The sequence below is a fragment of the Haemaphysalis longicornis genome, unplaced genomic scaffold (genome assembly GCF_048455015.1).
Source record: "Haemaphysalis longicornis isolate Haplotype H1 unplaced genomic scaffold, Haemaphysalis longicornis Haplotype H1 scaffold_9, whole genome shotgun sequence".
In the NCBI taxonomy this organism is placed as follows: domain Eukaryota; kingdom Metazoa; phylum Arthropoda; class Arachnida; order Ixodida; family Ixodidae; genus Haemaphysalis; species Haemaphysalis longicornis.
Window position 1 is genome coordinate 89,928,165 of NW_027526460.1, and position 27,147 is coordinate 89,955,311.

The 27,147-nt window shown below is 48.3% G+C and overlaps 1 protein-coding gene across 1 annotated transcript in view; it reads right to left on the reverse strand.

Annotated features, from left to right (window-relative positions):
• Positions 1–16,163: 16,163 nt before the first annotated feature.
• The window catches only part of LOC144152905 (glutamate receptor ionotropic, kainate 2-like), a 397,026-nt gene continuing 386,042 nt past the window's right edge, over positions 16,164–27,147 (reverse strand). Inside the window, exons 14-15 of the mRNA XM_077684459.1 lie at positions 26,279–26,547; positions 16,164–22,074 (exon numbers count right to left, since the gene is read on the reverse strand). Of these exons, the coding sequence (XP_077540585.1) occupies positions 21,919–22,074; positions 26,279–26,547 (425 nt within the window). The 3' untranslated portion in view covers positions 16,164–21,918. The remainder of the gene's footprint in view (positions 22,075–26,278; positions 26,548–27,147) is intronic.

A 27,147-nucleotide genomic window follows, 5' to 3' on the forward strand; every position in this document is an offset into this window, starting at 1 on the left:
TTGTTGTCACTTACTCACTCCATTGGCGGAAGGTGCAGGAAGCACACGCGGTAGGCCACGAAGAGGAAAGGGAAACGCCTGACGACCTGCAAAAGGTAAAACTGTCACCAAGCACTCAATCAACCAAAAACATACAACCAAGAGACCAAGCTTGGCGGGAGTTAGGTGGTTTGGGTTAGTTCTCCCATATGTGTTCATCGATAAGGGGTGCCACTCAGATTTTGATATGGCAAGGTGCTTGAAATTTCTACGCAGAGCAATGAGGTAGGTATTGTTCATGGTGGTTGATTAAGAACAGCACAAAAATATTCTCGAAACATGCGCACAACCGAAAAATAGGGCCTCACTCCCTTCTGCAGCTTAAGGAAAAATTGGCCGCCTATCTGCTCCTTTCGTTGCAAATGTCGTCAAAAGACGATAGTCTTTGTAAACATTTGCCAAGGAATTCCCCCCCTTGCTTTCCCGCTCCCCTCTCATGCTGTTCCTGTACCGTCGCGCTCATCCCAAGGTAAACACACTAAAGGTTTGCTCAAGGCGATTTGAATTTACCGCGTTCCACTGCTACAGGCCGGGTTCCTCGATGCCAGCGCTGCAGTACGGCGGAGACGCGCATGAATCGATGCGGCCGTCTACAATGTTTATAGAACTGCGTGACCGGGCTCCACGTGCGTTCAAAGGAGAATGTGGAACCTAGCCAGTGGAACCTTTCGTTGCTGTTGCCACGTGATTTTTTATATGCCGCGAGGAGGTGGCGCGGGCAACAGCAGGCGGCGGTTTTCTGCAGTAAATGTAGAATATCATTTGCTATCTAAAAACCAAGCATTCATGAATTTTTTAATAAAGAAACACTGTAAATATCCCTTGTGTACTAATTTCCTGACTTATATTTGCGTAATGTCTTGTTCTCGTTCAACAAAGTTCACAAGTAGGAACATATAAGCCAGGCTTAGACGTTTACCTTCGGTTGTGAGTATATAAGACTATTGCGCTATGTCCATTTTACTTTGGCAGGGTGGCTGAATCGAGTCCCAGACAGACAGACAGACAGACACACATACAGACAGACCAAAATTTGTGGGTTTAAGTAGCCCAAGAAAGGCTATCGTCTTTAAAAATGGCAGCATCTCCCCTCCGTGGATGATGGCGAGGGTGCGGAGTACGGGGACTCGAAATGACATTAACGCCTTATGGCATTCGCTTTTTGCCCGTAAACAATAATGGAGGCGTGCCCTATGATATGTTCATGGCACTTATTCTGCATTCTATGTGGAAAACTCGCATGGCGGGTCAAAAAGCCGAAGAGAATGCTCGCACAGTGCGAGAGTACTTCATTGAAATCGTTGCTTATATAAGAGAAGTTAATCGAGTCATGCCGGAAGAACCTGAGTGGTTACCCATTCTGGATGTTCTAGCGCAATTTAAGATGTTTTAAGCCACTCCCTTCAGCCGATTGGTGGCTAGAGCAACTAATTTGTGTACTGAGCAGTGCGTGTTGTGTTGTCGCCAACCAGGCAATAAACAAAAAAAGAAAAAACCTTGGCCGGGTGGCTGAATCGAGTCGCAGACAGACAGACAGACCAAAATTAGTGGGTTTAGGTAGCCCAAGAAAGACTATCGTCTTTAATAATGACGCTATAACCAATTCACTTCATCGAAGTCCAGGTGGAAAAATGGCACTGGCGGAATCCCGAAATAAGGATGAGAGGAATCTAGTATTTTCTTTTTCGGAACGTTTGTAAAATTGTTCAACTATGCTTTTATTTTCGTTGGATATGCAAACGAGAAAAGAACGGTAGCAACCCCACATAGTTATAGGCTTTTTATCTAGATTGTGCTAAATGCGTTCGAGGCAAAGAGAGTTACTGAATAAAGCTAATATATATAACTCACATGCCGATTTTAGCAGGGCAAATAAATATCGCGATGCTGAAGAACGCGCGGTAAGTACGAACACTCCTTCAGTTCATTGTTGAAGCATTTTGTTGGGTCCCCGACGTGGTGGCTCAGTAACTAAAGCGTTTCGGCGCTGAGCTCATAGCCCAAGGACACGGGTTCGATCGCGGTATCAATCACTGCTTTTAAGTGCGAAGCACTTCTTAGTCGGACCTACTCCTTCCACCGCCGTCCGTCGCCCGCAGGTGTTATCGCGCCCTCCTCTCCTTACCAACGGCGCGGTAGCGGAGGGAAGGCGTCCATAGCAACGGCGCAGTGACGTCACTACACCATGTGATGGCGCGCGCTCTCGCCGTGACGTCACGCGCTCGCGCCTCCCTCCCCTTCCGCGCGCCGTGACGTCACACGCTCGCGCCTCCTCTTCCCTCGCTCGGCTGCCGCTGCGCCGTTGCGCGCGTTCGCTGCCCTCTCCCCTTCGCTCGCCGCGCTCGCCCCGCGCCAACTCTCTCTCAGTCGCCTGGCTCGGCGCGGCACACTCCCCTATATATGCAGCAATAAACGGCCAGACCTCCGTGGGTCGGCTCGCGCGTGCTCTCCCGCTCGGCTCCTGTAGTCGTGCGCGCGTCTTCGTCGTGCGTGTGTGTGCGTGATTACATTCCCTCTCGAACATCTCTCGAACATACACGTTAATTCACCAAGATTTCCGTAGAGGGACAAACGAGGCATGTTAAGCCGAACGTGATCACGAGGGGGTGTTAATGTAACTAACGGGCAAAATGCCACCAAACTTCAACAAACTCCCCCTCATAGCATCACCCCGTGCTTCGCACTTCCTCATACTCCCCTTCGGGGAAATGCGGGGGAATTTTTTTCTGATGGAGGTTAAAAGCAACAAGTCCCGTGTGCCGAGATTTCAGTGCAAGTTAAATATCGCCCAGTGTTCAAAATTATTCTGGAGCCCTCTACTAAGGCGCGTCTGATAGCTCTGGTGTAGCTTCGACGCGTTCAACCACCAAATATAGAAAATTTTGAATTTTATTCGGTGTTTGTTGTTCCCTGGCTAGGCAACGTCTGAATCTTTCCTCACTTCGGAATTTCATGTGGTCTCCAGCGGACAAGTGAATGTCTTGGGAACATGCTAACAACGCCTTTGCTTGAAGCTCACCAAAGTAAGTATACGATGAAAGGACGAAACTATTTAATTGGAGTACTGTTAGAATTCACGGATATGTGAATGAACAACATGGCCATGTCTCTGGTGCGGTGTCATTGTTATGCTGAATAGATAGAAGGTGGGGGCTATAAAGGGTCACAATCGATCACTGACAGTTCTCATTGTTTTGTCTTTTAATATAAGTATTTGAATTAGCCTACCAAACACTTTCCTGCTCACGCGTTGACCACTACCGCCGATATTAGCCTATCTGTCATTGTTGAAGCCGTAACAAGTCCCCGCAGGTGAACTTTACCGCAACGCACGGAACGAACAATTAGCGCATTTAAATGAGCGAATTTGGCGAATTACGAGGCTAAGCATGCGATTACAGTAAAAAAATAGATCCTGCGCTGGGACAACACCGTACATGCACCCCTTGCAGTGTGTTCCCTGGGCCAATTCATCTTTTCCCTCTAATCGCATTGTGACTCGACATTCGCCTCAACTCACACATTTCATTCGTTGATTTCTCGTACTGGGGCACTGTGGTGAAACCCACCTGCGGTGACTTCTTAGAGTATGCTGATCCTGAGTAAGGTAAAGGTACATTTTTCAGCAATGGAAGATGGAAGATTACAGTCCAATAATACCCCATAGAAGGCTGACAGTAATCTTCGGGTATGATGGGTTATTAAAGAGAAAGCTTTTTTAGTGAGACCGATGGCAACCTGTCAAAAAGCTAATGTTCGCCATAGACAGGTTGGTCGACCGAAAAGCTCTGATAAGATCTCTTGAGACACGGCGCGTGCATGAAACCGGGCTTCCAGTACAATTACTTGGAAGTTGCAAAAAGGGAAAGTTTCTAGACGAGCGAATACACGCATCGATCATGAAAAAGGAGTAAAATGGTATACCTTTATCTCATGAAGCACTTTGACTCCAAGTGTTTGAATACTATTTGGTCAACGGTTCACCGCCTCATGTACAGACGGGTGAATTGAATGCACATCAGCCGGCTTGGGGGAGCAGAAGCACATCGTCTCGGCGAAACCTCCTTTTAAACGTCGCTAGCAACGCTGGATTGCACATTTTAAACACGGGCACCGGCGCATTCGTCCGTGAATAACATCGAGTGCCTTGGATGTGACGATAACATCTTTCTCCCTGCTGCCTGGCAACTGCGTCTTGGTTCAGTGACGTAGGAAGCCTTCGCAGTGGCCACCTCCCACATATGCAGTCATCAAGGGACTCTGTGGAGGTTCACAAAAACTCAGTGTGCACGGACGAATTGGGAGAAGTTTAGAAAATTTCTAGAGTACTGCAGTGCCACTTCTAACACGCACGAGAAGTTTGCTGACCCTGTTCCGAACGCGAGGGCTGCGCCCGAAAGACGCCGTTTTCTCGCATCAGCGATAGACCGCGTGTATAAACGACTTCGTGCACTTCGCAGGAGAGCAGAGCAGCGAGCATGAAAAACGACGTCTCCAGATGATATTCGAGCTGTTAGACTGGCGCAGAAACACGTCCAAAAACATATTCGCAAGCTCGCTAAACAGCGCTGGAGTCCGTTCTGCTCTCGGATGGGTCCCCGCAAACCACTCACGCGTATATGGCAAACGGTTCGCACCTCGAGAACACCACCAAGCCTACTTCACCCGTTCTCAGCCATTCCTCACCAGAAACGCGTTAGTGAAGTAAGCGCTGCACAGATATTCATCACCAAAATTACCACTCCGGCCAACAACGTGGTCATCTCTGAGGTGTCCGGGTTCTGCTACTACACCACGAACGCGACGCTGGTGGATGAACCCTTCACCGTTGAAGCGCTTACCACGGCGTTGGGAAATCTCAACTTGCCTTCCTCTCCGGGCGCTGATGGAACCCCGTATTTGGCTTTATGCCACTAGGGCCCCTGGCTCTCAAGCAGTTTTTCTCCCTTTACAACCAATCCTCGCAGATCGGGCGTCTAGAGGTCAGGTGAAAGATTGCCCGAATCGTGACGATTCTCAAACCAGGCAAACCGGCCGTGGATATAGACTCTTGCCGCCCAATTGCATTATTAAGTTGTACTGTCAAGGTAATGGAGAAGAATGCGCTGGAAAGGCATGTTTTGGAGCTAGAAAATAGAGAAATTTATTCATCGGAAATGGCTGGGGTCAGGAGAGGACTATCAGCGCAGAAAACACCTTTTCCTCGGTGTCAGATATCACACGACAAAAAGCAGCTGGGAACACCACTATAACTGTCTTCTTTGACATCAAGGCAGAATTTGACAGCGTCGCACATGAAGTCATCCGAACAAAGATGACATGCATAGTGCTTCGAAGACGCATGTTTGATTGGCTATGTGACTACTTACAAAAGCAGTGCATTACATGGCAGCAGTGATGGCGAAACGGCCAAACATCACGTCACGCAAGGAGTTCCTCAGGGCGGCGTCTTTAACCCAACGCTTTTTAGCAAGTGTCTGATCCGCATCCCAACAGTGCTGTCCAGACATGTCAGCATTTCACTCTACGCAGACGATATCAGTACCTGGGCTTCAAGCGGGAACCGTTGAAGCATGCGCGCCACACTCCAGAAGGCAATTCTGAAGATTAGAAAATATCTTAGAGGCTGCGGTCTGATATTTTCCCCTGACAAGTGCGCTGTGATAACGTTCACGCAGCTTGGTGTTTCACGTTATACACTCCCTGTAAAGTACTCTGATACCTTATGTCAAGTCCTACAGGTTTCTCGGTGTCACGTTTGACCGCTCAATGTCATGGGCTTCACATATTCGGCGGCTGAAACAGCGGCTTCTGTCTTTTGTGCGCATTCTGCTTGTGATCGACGGAAATTCCTACAGCTGTTCCGCACTCTCACTATTTTGCCTATATAAAGCCCTTTATATCGGTCCCTTCCGTTACAGCCTGCCGACCCTACATCAGTTGTCGCCTACAAACCTGAACGTCATAGTCTCACTGCTGGCAATTGCTATGCGCACCTTCCTGGGTCTATCTAAATGCACATCGATAGTTGGAACTCTATGCGATGCTCGGTGCTTTTCCGCCACAGTGCTATAGCGTCAAGAGGTGTCCCGAACGCCTGTGCGCCATTTGACTCCGTGTCATACGCATCCTTTGGCCGACATCTCCATACAGTCTGTAAGATACCCGTTTCCGGAGAATTTTAAAATACCTCAAAAGTCGACATTAGCACCGTAGATACTGGCGCCATAGAAAATATGCATAACAATTCGCGGAATCAGGAAGAACGTCTGTCATGCCGGCGGCCGTGATGAAGTTCTTTACACTAGAGTATATCTTCAGCACTTACAAAGCTACACACATGTTTAAGCGGATGGCTTGGTTCTCCCGGGCTCATCCACCATCGGTGTGTGGATCCAGGCAGCAAGGTGCACTGCCTAGAGAAAAATAAGCCACGAAACCTCCACGATAACACATCGCGATAAGTGCGCATTCAAATTCTTCATAACGCGCGTGGTGCCAGCTGGCCCAGCTTGCGCGGCGGGACGCTGCACGCAGGCGCAGCGATTTGAAGCCATGGCATTTAGCACCCCTATGGCGCCGCCAAGAACCACACACTGAAGGGCTGTCTCCCGGATGCAGTCAGTATGCGTCATGAATGATCTCACCCTCACCGTATACCACAATGCGTCAGCTCGCTTTGACAAGCGCTGACCTGTGGCACAACAAGCACCGGCAGCCATGCGCTCCGAGTATCGCGTTTCAATCGCTGAGCACTGTATTCTTTCGTGGCGCGGTGTTTATCTATTTCTTTTTCTTGTGTTTGTGTTCTTCCTATTTTGCCCCGTTTACTTCGTATTGTGATTCACAGTTAACGTTAAAGATTTCGTTTTCAAATTTATTTTAATGTCCCGACTCTGACAGCAGCATTCCCTCGTTTCTAGTTTTTAACGTTTCTTGTTTGTCTTCTCTATACCGCACCCCTAACGGCCAGCATTCACCACTCATCATTGTAGACATCCCCCCCTCTGGCGTACTAAGCCTTATCACTAGCACGGCTGGCCTCACCAGTTCACATTAAAGAGCCCTCGCTGTCTCTCTCTCTTTCTCTCTCTGCCCCGAAATTTTCGCTATTGACTGGACTATATCCTTGGTAGTTTGCCTGCCCAAAACTTTTCGCCAATGGCTGGACCATAGCCATTGCACACAGGATGCTCAAAATGTCCGCTATCGTCTGGATGAAACTACTTTTGTGCCTCAAAATGTTCGCTATTGACTGGACCTTAACTATTGCACTTTGGCTGACCCGAAAATTCTACCCCTGGTTGGACTATGGGCTCATTTTCGCTTTAAAAAACTCCGCCATCCACTGGCCTCCACCCTTACTACTTTTTATGCCCAAAAAGTCCCGCTACTATAAGCGCAGAACAGCTTTAGTAGTATCACTACGCCAAAATTTTTGCCATCGGATTCATTACAGCCTTGGCACTTTGGCTGCACTAAAATTTGTGTCATCGGCTAGATACAACCTTAGTACTTTCCCTGGCCATCAGTGAAACTATAGCCTTAGTGCCTGCTTTGCCCCAGACGTTGCGCCATTGTCTGTAGTACAGCCGTGTCATTTTGGCTGCCCCAAACTTTACGCCCTCCAGTAAAGCCTCAGTACTTACACTGCCCCACGCATTTCTCCATCCCCTGCGCTATAGGCTTGGCACTTCGGCTGCATGAAAATATTCGCCATCGGCTGGACTAACGCTATAGTGCTCTCGATAAACCAAACGTTCCGCTATCGGTAGTACTATAGATTTAGTACTTTCACTACCCCAAAATTTTCGCCATCGGTGGACTATAGCCATGTCACTTTGGCTGCTCAAAAATTTCTGCCATCAGCTTGACTGTATCCTTAGTACTTTCACTGCTCCAAAAGTATCGCCGTAGGCTGGAACTTTGGAACTTTGGCAGCTCCAAAATTCCAATCATCGGCTCGATTATAGCTTGATCGGCTCTGGGCGATACCTTAGAACTTTCACTGCCTTAAGGTTTTCGCAGTTGGCTTGACTATAGCCGCGACCCTTTGGTCCCCCCCCCAATTTCTGCCGTCAGCTCGACGTTAGCCTGGGTACTTTCGTTGTCTTAAAATTTTCACCATTGGGGCTACCATACTTTTAAGAAAATGATTGCCCCAAAATTTCTGGCATGTATAGGTAGTAGTATAGCCATAACTGTCCCTTACCCCAAGCTTCCGCAATTAACTGGCCTTTAGCCTTGGAACTTTCACTTCCCCATAATTACTCCAATCGGATGTATATCTTCAATCTTCAATCTGCCTTCGCACTTTGGCTGCCTCATTATTTCCTCCATCGACTCGACCATGTATTGCTTTGGTACTTCTACTCCCAAAATTTCACTCTCGCCTTTACTATACTCAAGCCTTTTCGCCAAATGTTCGCCATTCACTCTACTATAGCCTTTGCACTTTGCCTGCCCCCCAAAATTCGACCATCTGATGGCCTATAGCATTATTAGCTTCACTTTCAAAATTTCCGCCATTGGCTGGACTACAGCCTCAGCACTTGCACTGCCCCAAAATTTAGGCCATATAGAGCCTCGAAATTTCCGCCATATAAAGCCTCAATAGTTTCGCTGCTACAAAATTTTATCTCTTAGCTGGACCATAGCCATATTACTTCCGAACCTCCAAAGTTTCCGTCATCGACTGGACTATAGACTCACTTATTTCACGGCGCCAAAGCTTTCGCCATGGGCTGGACTTGCCAAGGGACTCATAGCCTGAAAATTTTGGCTGACCCAAAATTTTCACCATTTTCTGGACTATAGCCTTAGTACTTGCACTGCTCTGAAATTTTCGCCACTTCTCCCGAAAGTTTTCGCATTTGCTCTACTATACCCTCGTCACTTCGGCTACCCGAGAATTATAGCCTTCGTATTGACTATGCTGTCGGTGGCACAAACTTTCAGTCATCGACTGTACTATAGCCTTAGTACGTTTAATCTTACCAAATGTCCGCCATCGGCTCGACTATGGCCTTACTACTTTTGCTGCACCATAATCTCCCCATCGGCTGGACGATAGCCTCACTACATTCCCTTCCCACAAATTTTTCGCCATCGGCTTGACGATAGCCTTGGAACTTTCGCCGCACCAAAATTTCCGCCATCGTCTAGACTACAGTCTTAATACTTTCACTGTTCCAAAATGTTTGCAATCCTCATATTTATAACCTTAACACTTTCCCGGCCGCAAGTTTTTCGCCATCGGCTGGACATGGGCTGGGCCCTTTGGCTCCCCCGAATTTTCCGCCGTCTGTTCGACGATACCCTTAGCACTTCGGCTACCCCGAAATTTCCGTATTTGGCTGGACTATTGCCTTAGCACTTTCGCCGTCCTAAAATTTCTGCAATCGGCTGGATGATAGCGTTGGCACTTTGGCTGCCCAAAAAAAATTTGTACAAGTGCGGCACGAACACACACAGCTGGCTGGCGCCGCATCTTTTCAAAGTGCTACGAGTTGGGCCGCGCCTCCGCCACATGGCGCCACGGGTCCCACGACCGAGATAAGACGCAGTGAAACATCCCCCTCGCGAGGGGCACGATCAAATGCAGAGCATTTCTGGGGGCGCACGACGTTAAGTAGTTTGCGTTACGTTAATGTTGTTGCACTTGTGGCAACTGCTGACGAGAGAGCGCTCGTCAGCAGTAATTTGAATGAGTCAACGATATAAGCCGCGTTCGTAGCGTCCCATTCTGTGTCGGCTTTGTGGCACAGTGGGTAGAGCACCGTGTACATTGCGTTCCGCCCGCAGGGTCGAGGGATCGAAACCGGGCGCTGGATAGTATTTTTTTTATATAGTAGGGACAACGAGGGTGCGGACTACGGACGTCAACGCGGGTGACATCGTGAGTTACTGAAATGCTCTGCATTTAAAAGTCGCCATTGCCTGCACGGCAGCTTTTCCGATTTGGCTGCTGCAAATGTTTTGCCATCGTCTGGACTATAGCCTAGGTTCTTCTTCCGCTGCGTTGAAGTGATCGGTAGCGACTAGACTTAAGCCTTGACACTTAGGATGTACCAAAATTTGCGCCATCGGCTGTAATATGGCATTGTAATTTTGGGTTCCCCAAATTTTCGCCATCAGCTGGGCTATAGACTTTTTACGTTCATGCACCTATACTTTCACTGCTCCGAAATTGTCGCCATCAGCTGGACTGCCGGTTTCGTATAAATTCTTTGTACTTTACTGCCCCAACATTTTTGGCGTCGTCTGGATCATCGCCTCCTGTATTTTTTCAATGCCATACGCGTGAGTCCCGAGCGGCCAACCCAGCCGTACCCTGCTACCCCGGCCATTCACCCCTAATTGATAGCCTTCCCAGCGCTTTAGTCACGTGAACGGTTAATCTTAGGGTGATGCCTGGTGGAAAGCGGCAACGTTGGCGAAACGTGCTCCGCCGCGGAGATGAGTTTTCTATCGCTGGACAGAGCGCCGCTACTTTAGCAATCTCGAACATCGTTTGCCGCGGCAACCAGGCACAAGCTGCTCTCGAATTACAAAACGAGCAAACGCTCACAGATAGGGACGTGTTGTTGTCTCTTCTCACGAGCCTTCGTTCATTACCAACGCTATTTCTTATAAAATAACCCTACTCGATGTGGTGATTGCTAAGGGCAACGCCCTTGACAGGTGGCTGCTGGCAGAGAATTACACTGACGATCAGCCGCAGGCGATATCCATCTGGGGATTACGACTGTTTCCTCTCCCTCATGTCATCCACATGTGGGATGCCCGTCGGAGCCTTTCTAAAAGATGGAAGCGCCACCGCCACAACCACAACCTCAGAAAACGTATAGCCCACCTGAACCAACAGATCCAAACGTACTCCAGCCAGCTTCACAACCAAAACTGGCGGGACTTCTGCACCCGCCTGCAAGGTACCCTCCACACCCGCAAGACCTGGCACCTCCTCCGCTCTCTCCTGGACGACCACTGCACTCAACGTCAATCAATGCACCGCATCCATCAACTCATCCGCAACCATTCGCAACCCGCTCGCGAGCTTCTCCGCACCATCAGGCAGCATCTCTTTGGTGATCCGGTCACCCATCCCCCTGCCCCGAACCTTCAATACACCGGACCCCCCAACGCCGACATGGACCTCCCCTTCACCATTACCGAACTCCACGCCATTCTTGCCCGCCTCACCCGCAACACCACCCCGGGCAGAGAGCACATTACCTATAGAACTGTCCGCAACCTCCCGGGCGACACCGTTGAAGACCTCCTCACCTATTACAACAGCCACTGGGAAGTTGGCACGTACCCCTTAGAGTGGCGCCACTCAGACATCACCCTTATCCCCAAGCCCAACAAACCCGTCTCCGCCACCACCCTCCGACCCATCACCCTCACCTCCTGCCTCGGCAAGATCTATGAACACCTAGTTCACCAGCGCCTCTCCACCTACCTCGAAGAACGGAACCTGTACCCCGTTACCATGTTCGGTTTCCGCCAACATCACAACATCTCTCCCACCAAGACGTCCATATACAAATAAAAGAGCAGCTCCTCGACCACCTCAACCGTTGCACCCCTAAAACGCTCCTCACCATCGATGCCAAATGGGCCTTCGACAACGCTACGCACCAAGCCATCCTCGATAACCTCAACCACACCGGTTGCGGCCACCGCGCCTACCAATTCGTCTTCTCGTTCCTGCGGGACCGCACTGCCACCCTCCGGCTCGGCCCTCTCCAATCTTCTACCTTCTACACACCTGCCAAAGGCACACCGCAAGGCTCCGTTATTTCCCCCTTACTCTTTAACATCGCCCTCCTTCACCTCCCCAGTCTCCTGAATGCCATCCCCGGTATCCACCATGCGCTTTATGCCGATGATCTCACTATATGGACTACCAGCGGCTCCAGCGGCGCGCAACAAGACGCCCTCCACCAAGCTATCGACACCATCGTCGCCTACCTCCACCCCAGAGGCCTAACTGTCGAACCAAGCAAGTCAGCCCTCCTCGTCCTCCGAGCCCGCACCCGCGGCCGCCCCCCACAAACCACCCCGGACAAACAAGTGACCATCCACGGCACTCCCATTCCCCAAGTCACCACCCATCGGGTACTCGGAGTTCCTTTTCATTACGACGGCTCCGGCGCCATTCCTCGCCCACAGCTCCACAAAACAATCACCCAACTTACCCACCTCATTCGGCGCATCCGCGGCTCCACCTACGGCCTCAAAGAATCCGACACCTGCAAACTCGTTCAAGCCCTCCTCATCAGTCGCCTTACATACAGCTGTCCTTTCGTCGACCTCAAGACACAGGAAGCTAACAAGCTGGACGCTCTGATCCGCAAGACCTACAAAGCAGCTTTAGGCCTCCCTGCCTACACCTCCAACACACGCCTCCTCCAGCTTGGCCTCCACAACACCCTCACAGAAATCTTGGAAGCCCAACGCACTTCCCACCTGCACCGACTCTCCCTCACACCGGCTGGTCGACGGGTACTTCAGGTCATCGGACACACGGCCCGAGCCATCCCACACGCGCCCCAACGTATTCCCCTCTCCATTCGTCAACGCATCCACATTCCTCCCGTCCCCAAGCATATGCACCCCTTCTACAACCAAGGCCGCAGCAACGCCCGCGTCCGATTCCTCGAAAAACGTTACGGCTCGGATCCCAACACCCGCTATACCGACATAGCGCAGTCCTCCACCCGCCACAGCACCACCATCGCAGTCCTCAACAACGAGGGCCGCCTCCCCACCGCGGCTTCCTACCGCCACATCCCCACGCTCACCGCCGAGTTTCTCGCCATCGCCCACGCTGCCCTGACCCACTGCCACCAACCCTACCTGATCATAATAACCGACTCGCATCCAGCCTACCGCGTCTATCAAGCCGGCCTCGCCCCGCCAGCAGCCATTCACCTCCTTCAACGCCTCCCTTAAGGCATTGACTTTTCTCTTGTCTGGACCCCCGGCCACTCCGGCCTGGCAGGGAATGAGGCGCCCCACGCCGCAGCCCGCACACTCATTACCCGGGCACTTCCCTCGCCGAGCCTCGACCAAATAACTCCCCTACCCCCCGACCCAGCAGCCCTGACACCTCTCGACCCCACGTACACCTCGATACTCTCCCACCACACTAACTCCCTACGGCGATACCCACCCTCCCACCCTTCCCTCACCGCCCAACCGGCCTACATCCTCCGCCGACTACAGACCGAAACCTACTTTACCCACGTCATTCTATCCCACACTTCCCCTTCTCTCTTTCCACCCGACTGCCCACATTGTCACATCCCTCTCAACACCTACCACCTCGTCTTCTCCTGCCGCCAACACCCCCATCCCCACCCCTCCCCTTCCCCTGAGCAGTGGGAGTCCGAGCTGACCAGCTCCGCACCGGAGCGCCAGGTCGCCCTGGTGCGGCACGCACTGGAGGCAGCCCGGACAAGAGGCCTCCTTGACTTAGGAGGCTAACCACGCCCTTATACCCCTTCCCTTTGGCTCATTAAACGTTTTGCCACCACCACCACCACCCTCATGTACAAGCAGTGATCGATTGGTATCCGGTATTTGTCGCAACAACATTTGCGGGTGATTTCCTGGCGTGTTTTCTCCGATTCTTGACGCTGTGTAATAGTGCTAAAACTCGTGAGCAAGGGATTCTACCTATGCGTGCCGAACATGTAAGACAAGTAAATACCCTAAGAAAACGGTTTCCTCTGTCACGGGAAGTCTGAACCACCTCAGAGCGAATCGCTGACGTGGTTCAGACTTCACACAGCGCGGATTTATTTTACATGAAGTATACTCGTAAGGACGATAACAACAACAAAAAAAAACACAAAATCAAACAAAAAACACCCACCTCACAATAATAAACAAAGCAAGCAACAGTATACAAGTCAGGCTATTAATATTTCTACAGCGTCCTAAACAAGGAACCTCTCAGAGCTGTTGTTAGCGGAAGGGCCTACCCCTGTCGCCGGCACTGACGTGGAACAGACGTTGCGTGAACTCGACGCGCGGTACCCGTAGTTGTCTTGTAGGGCGATCCCGGCGTCGATGGGAGTTGTTGGGACGGCGTCGTCATGCCCCGCGCGTCCGGTCGTGGGTCCTCCGGCTCCCGCTGTAGTAGCTCGCGCAGCAGTAGGTAGTGTCTGGCCACAGGGCCGTCACTGTAACAGCAGGGTACCCTGGGAAGATCGCGAAGCATCGCCTTGTGGGGGCCGTCAAAGCGTATGTTGGCAGGCGTACATACTGGACGCACGCGCCCGACCGTCCCGTGATGCCGGGGCGCGAATGCACACGTTGGCGGTGCGACTGGAAAGGCGGAACGTAGTGTCACCAGCGGAACCGATGTCAGGTTGACTCGCTCACACCCTGAATTACGTGGCGCGTCCCCCTGGCATCTTCCTCCGAGACCATCCGTCGCTCGGGCTTCTTGCTCTTGCTGTATCCTTGCGTTTTTCCTGTCCCCTTGTGGTTCTCCCGGCAGTCGCATCATGCTCTGATAGGCTTCGTACTCGTCAGACGACTTTTCACTGTCCTGATCGCCGCTGCCTCGCGTGTGTCGTTCGTGTCATCCTGTATTCGGTCTGCTCTTTGGAAGCAAACTTAAATATCTTCCTCTTCTTCGTCACCCATACCTCCTGAACGCCAGTTTATCCCTTTTTCCTTCGGGGATTGACCCTGAAACGTGACATTCTATATGTTGCACTTACCATGTCTTCGGGTGGTGAACAGCGCTTCATAAGCTGCACTCTTCTTGAAGGAGGAAAAAATCGTGAATCTACTGCGACCTGTGGGAAGGAGTATGTTGGCCAGACGGGTCGTTTCCTCAACGTTCGCCTTCGCGAGCATCAAAGTTCTTTGAAAGGGGCACCGTACTCTCATCTAGCTGTGCACTGCAAACTGTACAAAAACGTGTAAACCAAAACTAGATGACACAGCCGTCATTGATACGAACGCAAAGCCATACACAAGGGCGATCATGGAAGCTTTTCGCATTAGGAAGGGAGGAACTTCTTGTGTCCACCAGCCATTCGTACAGTTATCTGATATAGAGTGCGTTTTTAGAGGGGGTTTGATTGGGTTTCCTAGTTTTCACTACACGTGCAAGCGCACGTGTAATTTTCACTACACGCGCATGCGTGATTATTTGGCGATTACTTGTACTTGCTGCTTTCGGATATATATAGTCCTTAACGTTCATATGCATTTTCCAAATGTATCGGTGCTATCAACGTTTTGGTGATGACGCAGCTTCGTGTTCTTGTTCTTTGTATATATGTTCGTTTTTCAAAATAAAATTCAGTTGCTAGTGCGCTTCTTTCTGTGTCTCTTCATTCGATTTCGTGTTTACCGCTTTTCAATCATGGACGTATAACAAGCCCAACTGGCAGTTGTTCGACTGGGACCTAGTTAACAATACGAAGACGTTTTATTGTGCCGTCTTTATTTGTCAGAACGTCTTAGAACGTCTCGTTAGAATAGAATACAGCGGTTGTCTGTTTTTCGATGCAGAGAAGGCCGGTACAATGACTAGAGTACTCCCTGCATATACAGAGGAATAGATAAGGGCCCTGGCTCCAGTAACTCGGCATGTAGTTAAAATTGATGAACCCCCTAAAAACAGCTTGTGTGGATTTTCTGGCCACTCAGAGATAACAACAACTAATTGCAAACTATATCAAATTTTCAGTAGTAAAATAACCCCGGATATTCACCTCTGAAATACTGTGAGAACTTGTCGTTTACAATACGCTTTTGAGTATGCATGTGTGCGAGTGCGTACACACTGCCTGTGAAAGTTTTAACTCCTGATTGGCGCTTGTGGACCAGTTTCAATCATGGCTTCCGAAGGTAACGTGACCAACGAAAGCGTTAGCACGGATATTTCTGCACCAATCAATTTCCTCCAGAACCTGACCTGGCTGCAATGACATTTTTCCCCGAAAAGTACGGGTTGCAATCAAAACGATGTTCATAATAGGTTTCCTGGAGAAAAAAATTGATACTTCCTGAAAAACTGTTCTTGAGACTTACTTTATCAGCCGCAGAGAATTGCAACAACAGAATCGGAGGAAGAGAAACGGAGGCAGTGGTAGTATATAACTTTTATTTAGTTAAAATAGTTTTAATAATGTATCAAAATGATACCGCATCCACTCGAACAACACTGTGGTGAGTGGATTTCACAAACGTTTGTTCAACAGCACTGACATCGACGCACGGTTGAGATGAACCAATGATTGCTTCATGTATCTCGCGCAATGCCGATTTAACAACCTCCTCTACCCTCAATAAAGTAACAGCAGTCTGTACCTTCCGCCCCAGACAAAGTCTTCTGCACGAACCGTTCGTTCATTGACACATCATGACTACGAAAAGTTGCACGTTGTTTCACATCAAATAACAGCTTCAAGTGTTAAAGACATCCAAGTAGCAATTTAAACCGAGGTATTTTTAAGTTACAAGTATTTTGTCAAAGGGTAGCTACGCTTTTCGACATGCTTTGTGCCGTCAATAATGAATTTCTGCTGAGAATTCTACGAAATAAACTGTTAACTCGTTGTCTATTTCTTTCCGGGGCTGTTTCGAAAATTCCAACTCTACAGATTACCTAAAATATTCCTGCTACCATTATTGTCGGAAAGAGTTCGTGCGAAAGCCCATTTTGGATACTACGCTAGGAGAAGTTATCCTTACAGGTAAAAAGACAGCCTCACTAAGACTAATTAAATTGATTTATGTGTCATGTCTGTGCTCTGGGAGAGGCAGCGTCGTATATTTAATGCAGACTCTAATGACTTCCCCGACTGCATGAACAACAACACTAGTCTTACAAACAACGACAAACTGGCGGAGAAAAGAACAGATAAAATGAACTGAACCACCCAGTTCAAGTTTGGCACAGTTGCAACCATGTAAAGTGAAGACATCGGAGCCCGCATAAACAACTACTGTTCTCTCTCGACCAGGTGGTATTAGAAAAGAGTGGTGAGCGTGATATAATTATCGAGCGGAAGAGAAACGAGAAGCCTGTACAAATAGGGAAGTGTTAGTAAACTTCCCCTTATCGCTCTATACGCTATGGTATATGTCGCACACCCTCTATACAACTACGTCGTTACGCTTAAAAAAGTCGCACCACAACGAGCAGTGCCCAGACCAAATGATCGAAATGTTTATCACTCGGTTGATTCAACTAACGACGAAATAACGTTGAGCGAGAGATTATGTTTTTGGGAACAGAGTTCGAATCCGTTTTTGATGTACTTCCTAGTTAAACTACAATATTTGCAAAATTACTTTATCAGAATTTCTTTAACTTGTACCATGATCATAAAACATTTCTCAAGTTTCTTCTTCCTAAAAGGAAAGCTGGTTTAGTTTTACCTGATATATATAAAAAAACATTGAAATTAGTTCGAAAGTGACGTGTGTGATGAAATGCCGTTGTAGACTGATAATCTCTACCTTTTGTCTGTTGTGCGAAACCATTTCAACGTCATTTTTTTCTCAATTTTATGGAATAAAATAATGCCGGAGAGATTTTTGTAAAACCGAAAGGGGTTTTTTGTTCAGCAGTGTCAGAGAAGGAAGCGGGCCAAATACAAAATGAAAGCTCAGTATACAGATAATAAAGCAGACTGTAGAAATGATGTCTGCCATGCACGCACAAATTCGCACAGTAAGGCTTCTGATGGTTAGTTGACCTCTTGAACGGCCTTGGTACCAAACGCGGCTTACAGCTGTTCAGTGAAGGCTTGCCATTGTTTCCCCGACTTCCGTGTTCGAAATACTGACACTGCTGTAGCAAAAGATTCCTGCTGACCCGCACACATTTTGCGTCTGTGGGGCGTTAAGTTATTCTTTACATTCGTCTGCTTTTGGCAGGAGGTAGATTTATGATGAAACCGTCGTGCAATTTATCCCGTGGATTTATACTGACTCAATTTGATTTAGGTGACGCACCGTCTGCTTGGAAAGCAGGAAAAATATTTTACCCAGCGGAAAATCAGAGCAGGTATAGAAATTTAACGCGGCGAAGGCCAGGGAAAGCAGTAAATGAATTTTTCGGTATGCCAGTCTATGAGCGGGGAAGGACAACATTTTGAAGAACCAGTACTCCTAGGTGCGTTGCGCACAAGTTGATTAGTGTTTACATAAGAAATGCAACACTGTAGGCAGAAATGTTTGGATGTGTGCATTTTCCTTCTTAGTCCACCTGCATCCAACACTCCCATAATTCAACCAATTGTGCATACCCCTTCAAAATTCAGCATGTTTTATATGAAGGTGGAAAACACGCGGTTCATGCGATGCACACTAATGAGTAAAATCATATATATAGCGAGCAACTTAAATCAAAGGAAAGAAATACAGAGAGCTATGCTCGCTTTCTGTTCGTATGCTTACGTGATTAATCCGCAAACACCACATTTGGTTGTTCTCTGAAATTATTAGTGATGACATCTTTGCATATGTCATCTGAAGTTCAGGAAAAAAAATCGACAATATTCGTTCTAAACGTTTCTAGCTTACATTCGGGTCGCAAACGCGGGAACGCTCCCGCATATAAAGTGCCTCTGACTTCAACGGCGCAAGAATGTGGCCCACGACTTCCGAAATCGGCCTTACAATTAACAGGAGGAACTTTAGGCAGGTTTTAACCCAATACCGGTAGAAATGAACAGTGTTGAGCATTACGATTTCTCAATGTTTGAGAGGGATCTATAACCATGCATGCCGGCAATTCGGCATAGAGGCAACGGCTACTTCGCGATTCTGCGAGTGTCGATGAAGCATGAGCAATCCAGGTAAACGTCGAAACAACGTCGACACCCCGCAAAGTGGAGCTACGTCATCATCTAGAGAGCCGCGTACGGACGCCCCGTTCGCAACTTACAGGGCAAACTCGTGGCACGTTTACATTTCACTCAACTTCAGCAGGACAAATCCTGACGCAAATTTAACGTGTCACAGGAGGTGTTTACACAGTTACAGGCCACGCAGTGAGATTGGACTACAAGGGAAGAGTTTCAAGGAGGGAACATGCCATACAGGTCGCCAAATGACTGCCTGAGAGCATGAACTCGGCAACGAACCTGAAGCAAACATTTAGGTCTCTAGAAGCCAAGGCGGCTTAGGTGTTTGGAAGGGGGCAATGTTACTTGGCATACGAGGAAATATATCAAGCAGAGCTCACCGCCAATGCTACCCTTTAGAAGGGGTAGGGAGCTAGAGCGAATTTGTAAGCTCTTTGTAAGCTACACCTGATTAGAGCCACTTAATTCAGGTCCACAAGTTATCAATCACTGCGTAATAAGAAGATGTGTTCCTTGTGCTCGTTTGCCATAGGCAAAGTCGGGAAGTAGAAATGGGTTATTAGTGAAAGGGGTGAGAGATCATTGGAAATGGAGAAACATGCACAGGCTGCGAAGTGATCCATATGCAATCACATACAACTCTAAGAACACCAGCACCCTTTGCACCGCGTTTACATCGGACGTGTTTACCAGCTACAAAACCAACAAGCATAGCGTCCCCCCCCCCCCCCGCCACCCCACCCCAGCACTGCAAAGGGCTTTTAACATGCCACATTGTCCATGACTGCGACATAGCCGGAACGAATTAGACTAAATCGGATTGTTGTCACCATTCATACGGGTAAATGCTGCTCGGGTGAAGTCAAACTGTTGAAGGAATAGCAGCCACGTCAATTTAACCTCGGCTACATGATGTAAACGCACTCCGTTTGAGTCGGACAGAACTTGGCTGTGTCTTTCGAATACAGGCGTCAATACCGGCTGTGATATCAGCTATTTCTTCTTGATTGTAGGCAATAAATTGTTTTATCGGCTGTATAAAGGCTCTACATCAGTCAGTCGAGAAGCAGCAGTCACTGCTGCACTCCGTTGTTTTACTCACATCTGCTCTGAACATTTCTAAACACCAAAGCGAGGCGATGGACTGTTTGCTTTTCTCGAGTCAAGAAAATGAGATTGATGCTGGTAGAGAAGCTAACACGGCGTTTTACGCACCGAGGTGCTGCATTCAAATAGACTCGACCCGAGCTCGTGCAAACACGTGGTCATAAATCGTTATTGAACCGTCCAGTAAGTGCGTGCACAACTGAACAGTTCATCGTTAGACTCAATATATGCGGCTAATCGTTGCCTTTGCACTAATCCGCCTTTCTACGACAGGAGTTACTAACTACCGCTAACTGCCTTGGGCATCCAGGTACGAACAAGATAAAACTTCAATACGGGTAGTTTTTTAAGACTTTCATTACAACAACCGAAAATATTGCCAGGTTATTAGAAGCAGACTAACCGAGAACAACTGTTTTGTTCTGCGACCTTTTTTTTCCGAAGGAATTTATATTTGACACTTCCGTGCTTTCTCCTTGGTTAGGTGTGCCGGTTTAATGCCCTTGTGGGGTCATAATTGACTTTACGTAACTTCATTCGTGGGGCTAGACTACGCAAGGTGGCCACGAAAAGTATTTCAGGCAAGGGAGGAGGCAAGTTATATGCCCGCCGTGAAGTGTCTTAAACGCTAGCTAGAGCACCGCTGAAAGTCATACTAAGTGTCGGCTCTATGTCTACAAACCTGCGAAGCCAAAAACAAAAGAAGGATGCCGAAGAGCACCAGTTTCCTTCTTTGAACAAAAACTGGCAGCGCCCGGTAGCGCTCCGAATCACTTTTCCGTATTCACATTGTCCTTTCCTCCTGGCCGCTATCACAACACCCAGTGACTACAATCAACACACGAAAAACATGTTTTTCGGACACGAATGTCACGTACTCGTTTCTGACTCATTCGCACACTACGAAGCACGCACATTCACACGCACGAAAGAAAACATCGAAGTAACAAGTGAAGCGTGTGCCGTTCAACTGCACAACTTTCAAAACGATGCAGCTTAACGGATGAGCAGGTAAGTAGTACGAGACTGTTTACATCCTAAAAAGAGTTTTTTTTTTCCTTGTCATTTCTCAGTCGTTCTGTTCTGTGTACTTTGAGGTACTCCTCGTGTTCGGCGGCCGCGCCAGCGCCGCGAATCGACGACGCTTGTATAAACTTTCTGGAGGATTGCTGTCTACCAAAGTAACGGCTGGTGGTTCGAAGACAATGCTAGACGGGTACGGTTGCGCTAAAAGGTTACAACAGGAAGAAAAGGCCGACAAAACATAGACTTTTCTCACGAGAAGCTGTTTCGACAAGATTTTACGTGCTGGCTGTTCACACATAGGCGACAAAAAAAAAAAAAACGCCTTTGTAGGCTGGATGTTTAAAACACAGGATGCTTAAGTTCAAACAAAAACTTAAAAAAAAATTAAAACTTAAGTCATGTAGCAGTTGGAGGATTGATGCTACGATAGACGGAAAAAAATTAGTCTTATGGGTGAAACACATGTGCGAAAAGCGGCAAGTTTCGCAACGAATTTTCCCTTTAGAAATCGGTTCGGTGGCGGTCAGGAGCACGCATGAAGGCTACGGGACCGGTTTTGGAGAGGGAAAACACATGCAAAAATGTGTCGCTTTCCGCACATGTGTCGAGCCTTTACACAAGCACTCAACGGGACAAAATCCGTAGCGCAACAAAGCCGGAAATTACAGCTACAATACAAAGCAGGCTAGCGTTGACACCCTCTAATCAAGCATAAGTCCGCAGAATGCCATCGAGGTGAATACGCCGTGATCGGATAAAGACAGGAAAGTAGGAACGCGTAAAGGAAATGCGGCGTGGCGGCAACAGCGGTCCACTACGGTGTTCAGCAGGGTGCTTTCACCGACCGTCCACTGAAGGGCAGAGGGAGGGGGCCGGGCATGCGCACGACCAGCGCTCAAAAGTCCGATGTGAACGACGGCAGCGTGGAGATGCGGTAGTCTCCGCCGTTGCTGTCCACTTCGGGCGGCTTGTTGCTTTTCACGGGCATCGTGGAACTCCGGCACGATATGGCGAACTTGAGCTGCTTCATCATTTCCTTGCAAAGGGATACCTGCGAACGCAGAGAAGAGAAAACCAAAGATGCGTCGGTCAGTGGGTGGGGTCTAGAGCGTTGCGGTGTGCCGATCAGCTTCCGTGGAACCTCTAGTGGTGGCGCAGAAGCTTAGACGGGAAACGCCTACAGTCTAACTTGTACACCACCACAGAGATGCTTGAGAACAAAACACTTTTGCTGACGATTAATGTACTCTGTAATGATAAATTTGTGAAAAATCAAACTTCCATCTGCTGTGTAACGGCGCATACCAGCTGCATTTCACGAAGTGATCGCCGCATCATCGAGCGCATGAAGGCGCACGATATACCCTGGCGTTGTCTCCTAGTGCGTCGCCGCGGGGGACCATGTCTCACGCCTTTTGCCATACTTTCATCCACCGCTTTCCTGCTCGCTCTATCTTCAGTGTCATCTTCGTTTTCTCGGTTAACGCGTAGCGCGTCACCGCCGGCGACAACAAATGTCTTGCGCCGTCTCGGCACACCTAGGCAAATCATCCTACTAACGAACATTGACACAGCGACTAAACGTTGTCTGTGTGTTATTGTTCTCTAGTACGATGAATTCCCTAGTTAGCAACCAACTCGCCCAACTTTGCGCTTTAGTCAGCATACCCCTCCTTCCTCGCACTTTTGCCATATTTTTCTTCTCCGCTTTCCTGCTCATTCTATTTCACTTGTCTTCCGTGTCCCGTTGCTTTGCTCGGTTACAGCGAGGAATGAGAGCGCTGATGTGCGGCAAGGGCCTTTGCGTGTTTTATCACGGGTTTGCGTATACATTTTGGATACGCTAACCTCAAAATATTGTGCGAACGTAGCATGCATTCTTGTTCACAAAGCGTTGTAGGATGCCGTATTTTGCGTATTCGCTACTCTGTGCAAGATGTCAGAGTACGCATGCAAAATTCTGATTGCAAAGACCGATTTCTTGTGGTCGATCCTCCTACTACTGTAGCTGTATATGAGTGACGTGTTGATTGCTTGTTGCCGTCCCCAGCAGCTTCCGTGGCAGCGTAGGCTGCAGCACCAAACATTCCGGTTGGTAAAGCGTTTTCCAATACCCCACCACGCCTATGTGCAACTCTATTGGTTATGCGTCACTTTGCTAGTTTAACAGCAGCGCCAGAGCTCATGGCTGAAGCACGACGCTCTGGCATTTCACTTTAGCCGGTACCCACCATTTTAAGTCAGTGAGGACAATGGGTACTCTATCCAACTTTTATGGTTTAAAGACGCTGTAACTCGAAGCTTGTGGTTAGTCGTAACGCTTAACGTTTATGCTTAACGTTAGGTACTTAACCAGAACGTTTATCATAACGACATGTCAAGCGACGTTGTATCTCTTGTATTTTAAGCTTGGGGTACCGCTCAACGACGTCAGATATCAAGTGGTCACGCTTGGCCTATCGTAGGGATGTCGCATATTCTCGTGGCACATCCACTCTATAGCGGGTGGACCTTTTCACAATGATACAAAGTACAGGATAAGGAAAGATAACGCCACAGTAACGCTGATTGCACATACGGAGCACGTATGAATGTGTGTACAAAAATGTACAAGGGACGCCTATACCGAAAGAAAAATCCGCAGTATCGAATACTTCACTGTCTGAGAGGCGCTACCAGGCTCGACCGGATGAGGGAGATTTAATCTAAGGGGACATAAATATCAGCGAACACGCAAGCGTAAGAGACACTTACTAGATGTAATTTGTCATACTCTTATACTGCTCTTAGCATTCTTCTAAGACACAGGCCCTGTTTGTACCAGGCTGCGGTACATGAGACATTGTATGAAACAAGCAGACTCTGGAGATGGATTAGCAGTCCCTACAAGATGTAAAAACTGCGACAAACGCCGATCACGAAGGGATGCAGCCTACACTGCGATGAGACGACTTTGAGATGGATGTGTTGGTGTGACTTGGCAGCCCTTTCAGGACAAATTTTTGAAAGGACATCAACATGGCGCCTACAATATAAAGTTGCAAATCGGTTACATAAAGTATAGAGAGTGCTGTTTTGTGAGATAAAAAGTCCCAGGCAACAAGAATGTGGACGAGCAGGGAACAGGAATTTCATCGGCTTGGATATTAGATAACATCTGAAGAAGTAAACACAAGAAAGTATGCTATGTAAAAGTGAACTCAAGAAAGTATGCCATGGGTGCCACTTCTAACGCTCCTTTTAAGCAAGGATCATAGGGGTTGATGAAGCGCTTGTGCGAGTTCTCGTGACCTCTTTCCAACTTGCGGCATACGGCTTGGTACTTGTAATATCTAAGAGTGTGTAAGTATAAAGAAAACAAAAGAAAAGAATACTTAAAAATGAAAAGCAGGAAATGGAGTTAGGTGCAGGACGTCACGCGAAAACTGTCACAAATACTGGAGTCGCGGACTAATGAAGAGCGACCACAAAAATATCAATGGGAACGCACCAAATCGAAGAATTTGGTTTATGGAGATCACATATTGACGCTGTCGGGGTGTATTGGAAAAGTCACGTCTACAAACTGCGCTCCTGCTTTGGAGTGATGCGACAATTTGACTTTCGAAGAAGGAGAGCCCGCTATTTGTGTGTTTTCGTTCATATTTGCGCGTCCGCATTTCATTTGTACATGATTTTACATGCTGCTGCAAAAGCACAGGGAAGCGTCCGGATGTCAAAGCTGCCTACGGCAAGATGGCAGTTTGAATACAACCATTCATACTTATTTAGGGTGACAGGCGGCTTCGCTTTTCTCTTTCATTAGCACTCACCGTACTTCGGTCCACGAAGTAGTTATTACGGGACGAAACAACGCATCCCCAATTCACTGTTTTGCACTTGTCAAGAGTGGCCCTGTACTGGTTAGGTCATGAAAGTCGTGAGATTTCTTGATTCTAACGGTGTTGCACCGACGTGCATTTTTGACCACAGACCAGCGTCGCCGAGGGAAAGTGAAGGAAAACCAAAAGGCTATCCCAAGCTCGCGCAGGGAGTTTTTGTTCATTTCTTCGGTCGCAAACAGATTATAATAGAGGCGGTCTCGAGAAGCTATCGGTGCCTTTTTCCTTACCCCAATCATTCCACGCTCAGCTAAGGAACTTGTCTCTTTATGTTGAATTGGTGCGGTGTCCGTAGTTTCACCTGCCTGTGCGTCGGTTTGTTTTTTCTCTGTGAACGGAAGGTTGTCTAAAGTAACAAAAAACAGATGCTTTCAATGCCAATGACGATCAACAAGATGAGTACTGGTGTGGCTTCGTCGATTATTTTGAATTGCCGCCCCATGAAACTCCCGGAAAGGCTGATTACGCCCCCTGGGCCAGGGGAATGTCGACGGGCCTTTCAAACGTTACCTACACTACTCTATCCAGCCCGGCTGATTTTATCAGCAAGGATCCCAACTTCCGCATCGCGCGGAAAAGAATTTGCCTGCATTCCACGGCGATAGGCCACAACAGGAGCGGTGTAGGCGTGGTTATTATTTTTTTTTTTCAGAAACAACTTTGACCCTCTGCAAGCTGTGCTACTTGTACCGCAAGCGGGAAGAGTGGACACAGTTGTTGAGGCTGTGAATAATCCCAAAGGCCTCCCACCGGTAATAAAACTCAAATGTTCGAATTGTCGGTGCCGTGGAACAACTGCGCTGCCGCCACCATCCGCGGGGACTCTGTCTCGGGGCGGTGCTACAAACGTGTGCGCCACAGTTTCGTGATGGTGACTAGAGCTGCAACTGCGGGGCATATGCTCTTTTTCTGCCGCTCTCAATGCATAAAACAGAAAAACTTTGATTTTAATCGATCTCAACAACGCGCACGAATGACTGTTGGAATTATAAGAAGATAAACTTATTAGGCCACTGCTTGGTCGTACCTGTTGCGGCTATGTCGCTAAAGAAAATGCAAGACCACGACCTTCGATATGGTGACGAAGGCCGAGCAGGCTGTTCAAGGTAAAGGGGTAAAGCGCGTAGGCAAACGCGGAGTAAGCGAGGAGTACAAAAAAGACCCGTGCCTTGAGCGACCGTCGTTGGTTTGCTTTGCATTCATGGTTCATTGAAAAAAAAAATTCTCCAACCCACGAGGAGAATCCTAAACAAAGACGTGCTAACTTCAGATATAGAAGAAAGTATCCCTTATTCGCTTTTTTGATACTTTTTGACAGAAATCCAAAGGAGTGAGTGAGTGAGTGAGTGAGTGAGTGAGTGCTCTCCTCCTCACCGAGTCTTCCTTGGCCATTTTCTTGGCCTTGAAGAAGAACTCGATGACGGCCACGATGGATGCCAAGCCGAGGCCGCCCAGCAGGACGACGAAGACGCCGCCAACGTTGGCGAGGCTGAGTTCGGTGACGGCCGAAGACTTTTTGGCGTCGTCGACGCACTTGCCTCCGCCCTTGCGCTCCTTCCACCACTTCTCCTTGAAGCTGTGCAGCTTTCCCGCCTCTTGCAGCTTCAGAATGCCGCTCGAGAGAATCTGCCGGTACGGCGACTCTGACAAAGAGAGAGAGAGAGAGAGAGAGAGAGTAAGAGGGCACAGACGTTAGTCAGGTATTTTTAAACAGCATGCTCAGGGTTAATGTTTCAAAATCGCTTTTGTACAGTACCTTTAAATTAAAAACCAACCAAACTTCTTTGCCCAGGAATTGGATCAAACAACATCACCGCGGGGGAACGAGTTCCGTGTTCTCGTTTACTTCGCAGTGGTCTAAACACGGTTACACCCTTTCCGTTTGCACTTTTCTCTACTATGTGTGTTGCGAGCCGTGAAGTGCTCGAGGAGAGAAAAAATGTACAACTTTTATTATGAACACCCTGACTATCGTACACCGAATATTGCGTGCATTAAACCCAATATTAACTATGTAATGATTAAAATGTTGTTATGAAAAGGAGTGCGGGTTTGATCGGCTACCCTTCTCTGACGCCCAATGGTGGCTCAGGAAGATGATGTTTGTTTTCGCATGTGAAACTTACACATGTACACGTACATGCATACAGTAACATAGGTATATAGATGGATTCTAAAATTTTAAGTTACTAGAACGGTGCGCAAAATTGAATAATTTTTCTTTAAGTGCCCTGAAGCGTATA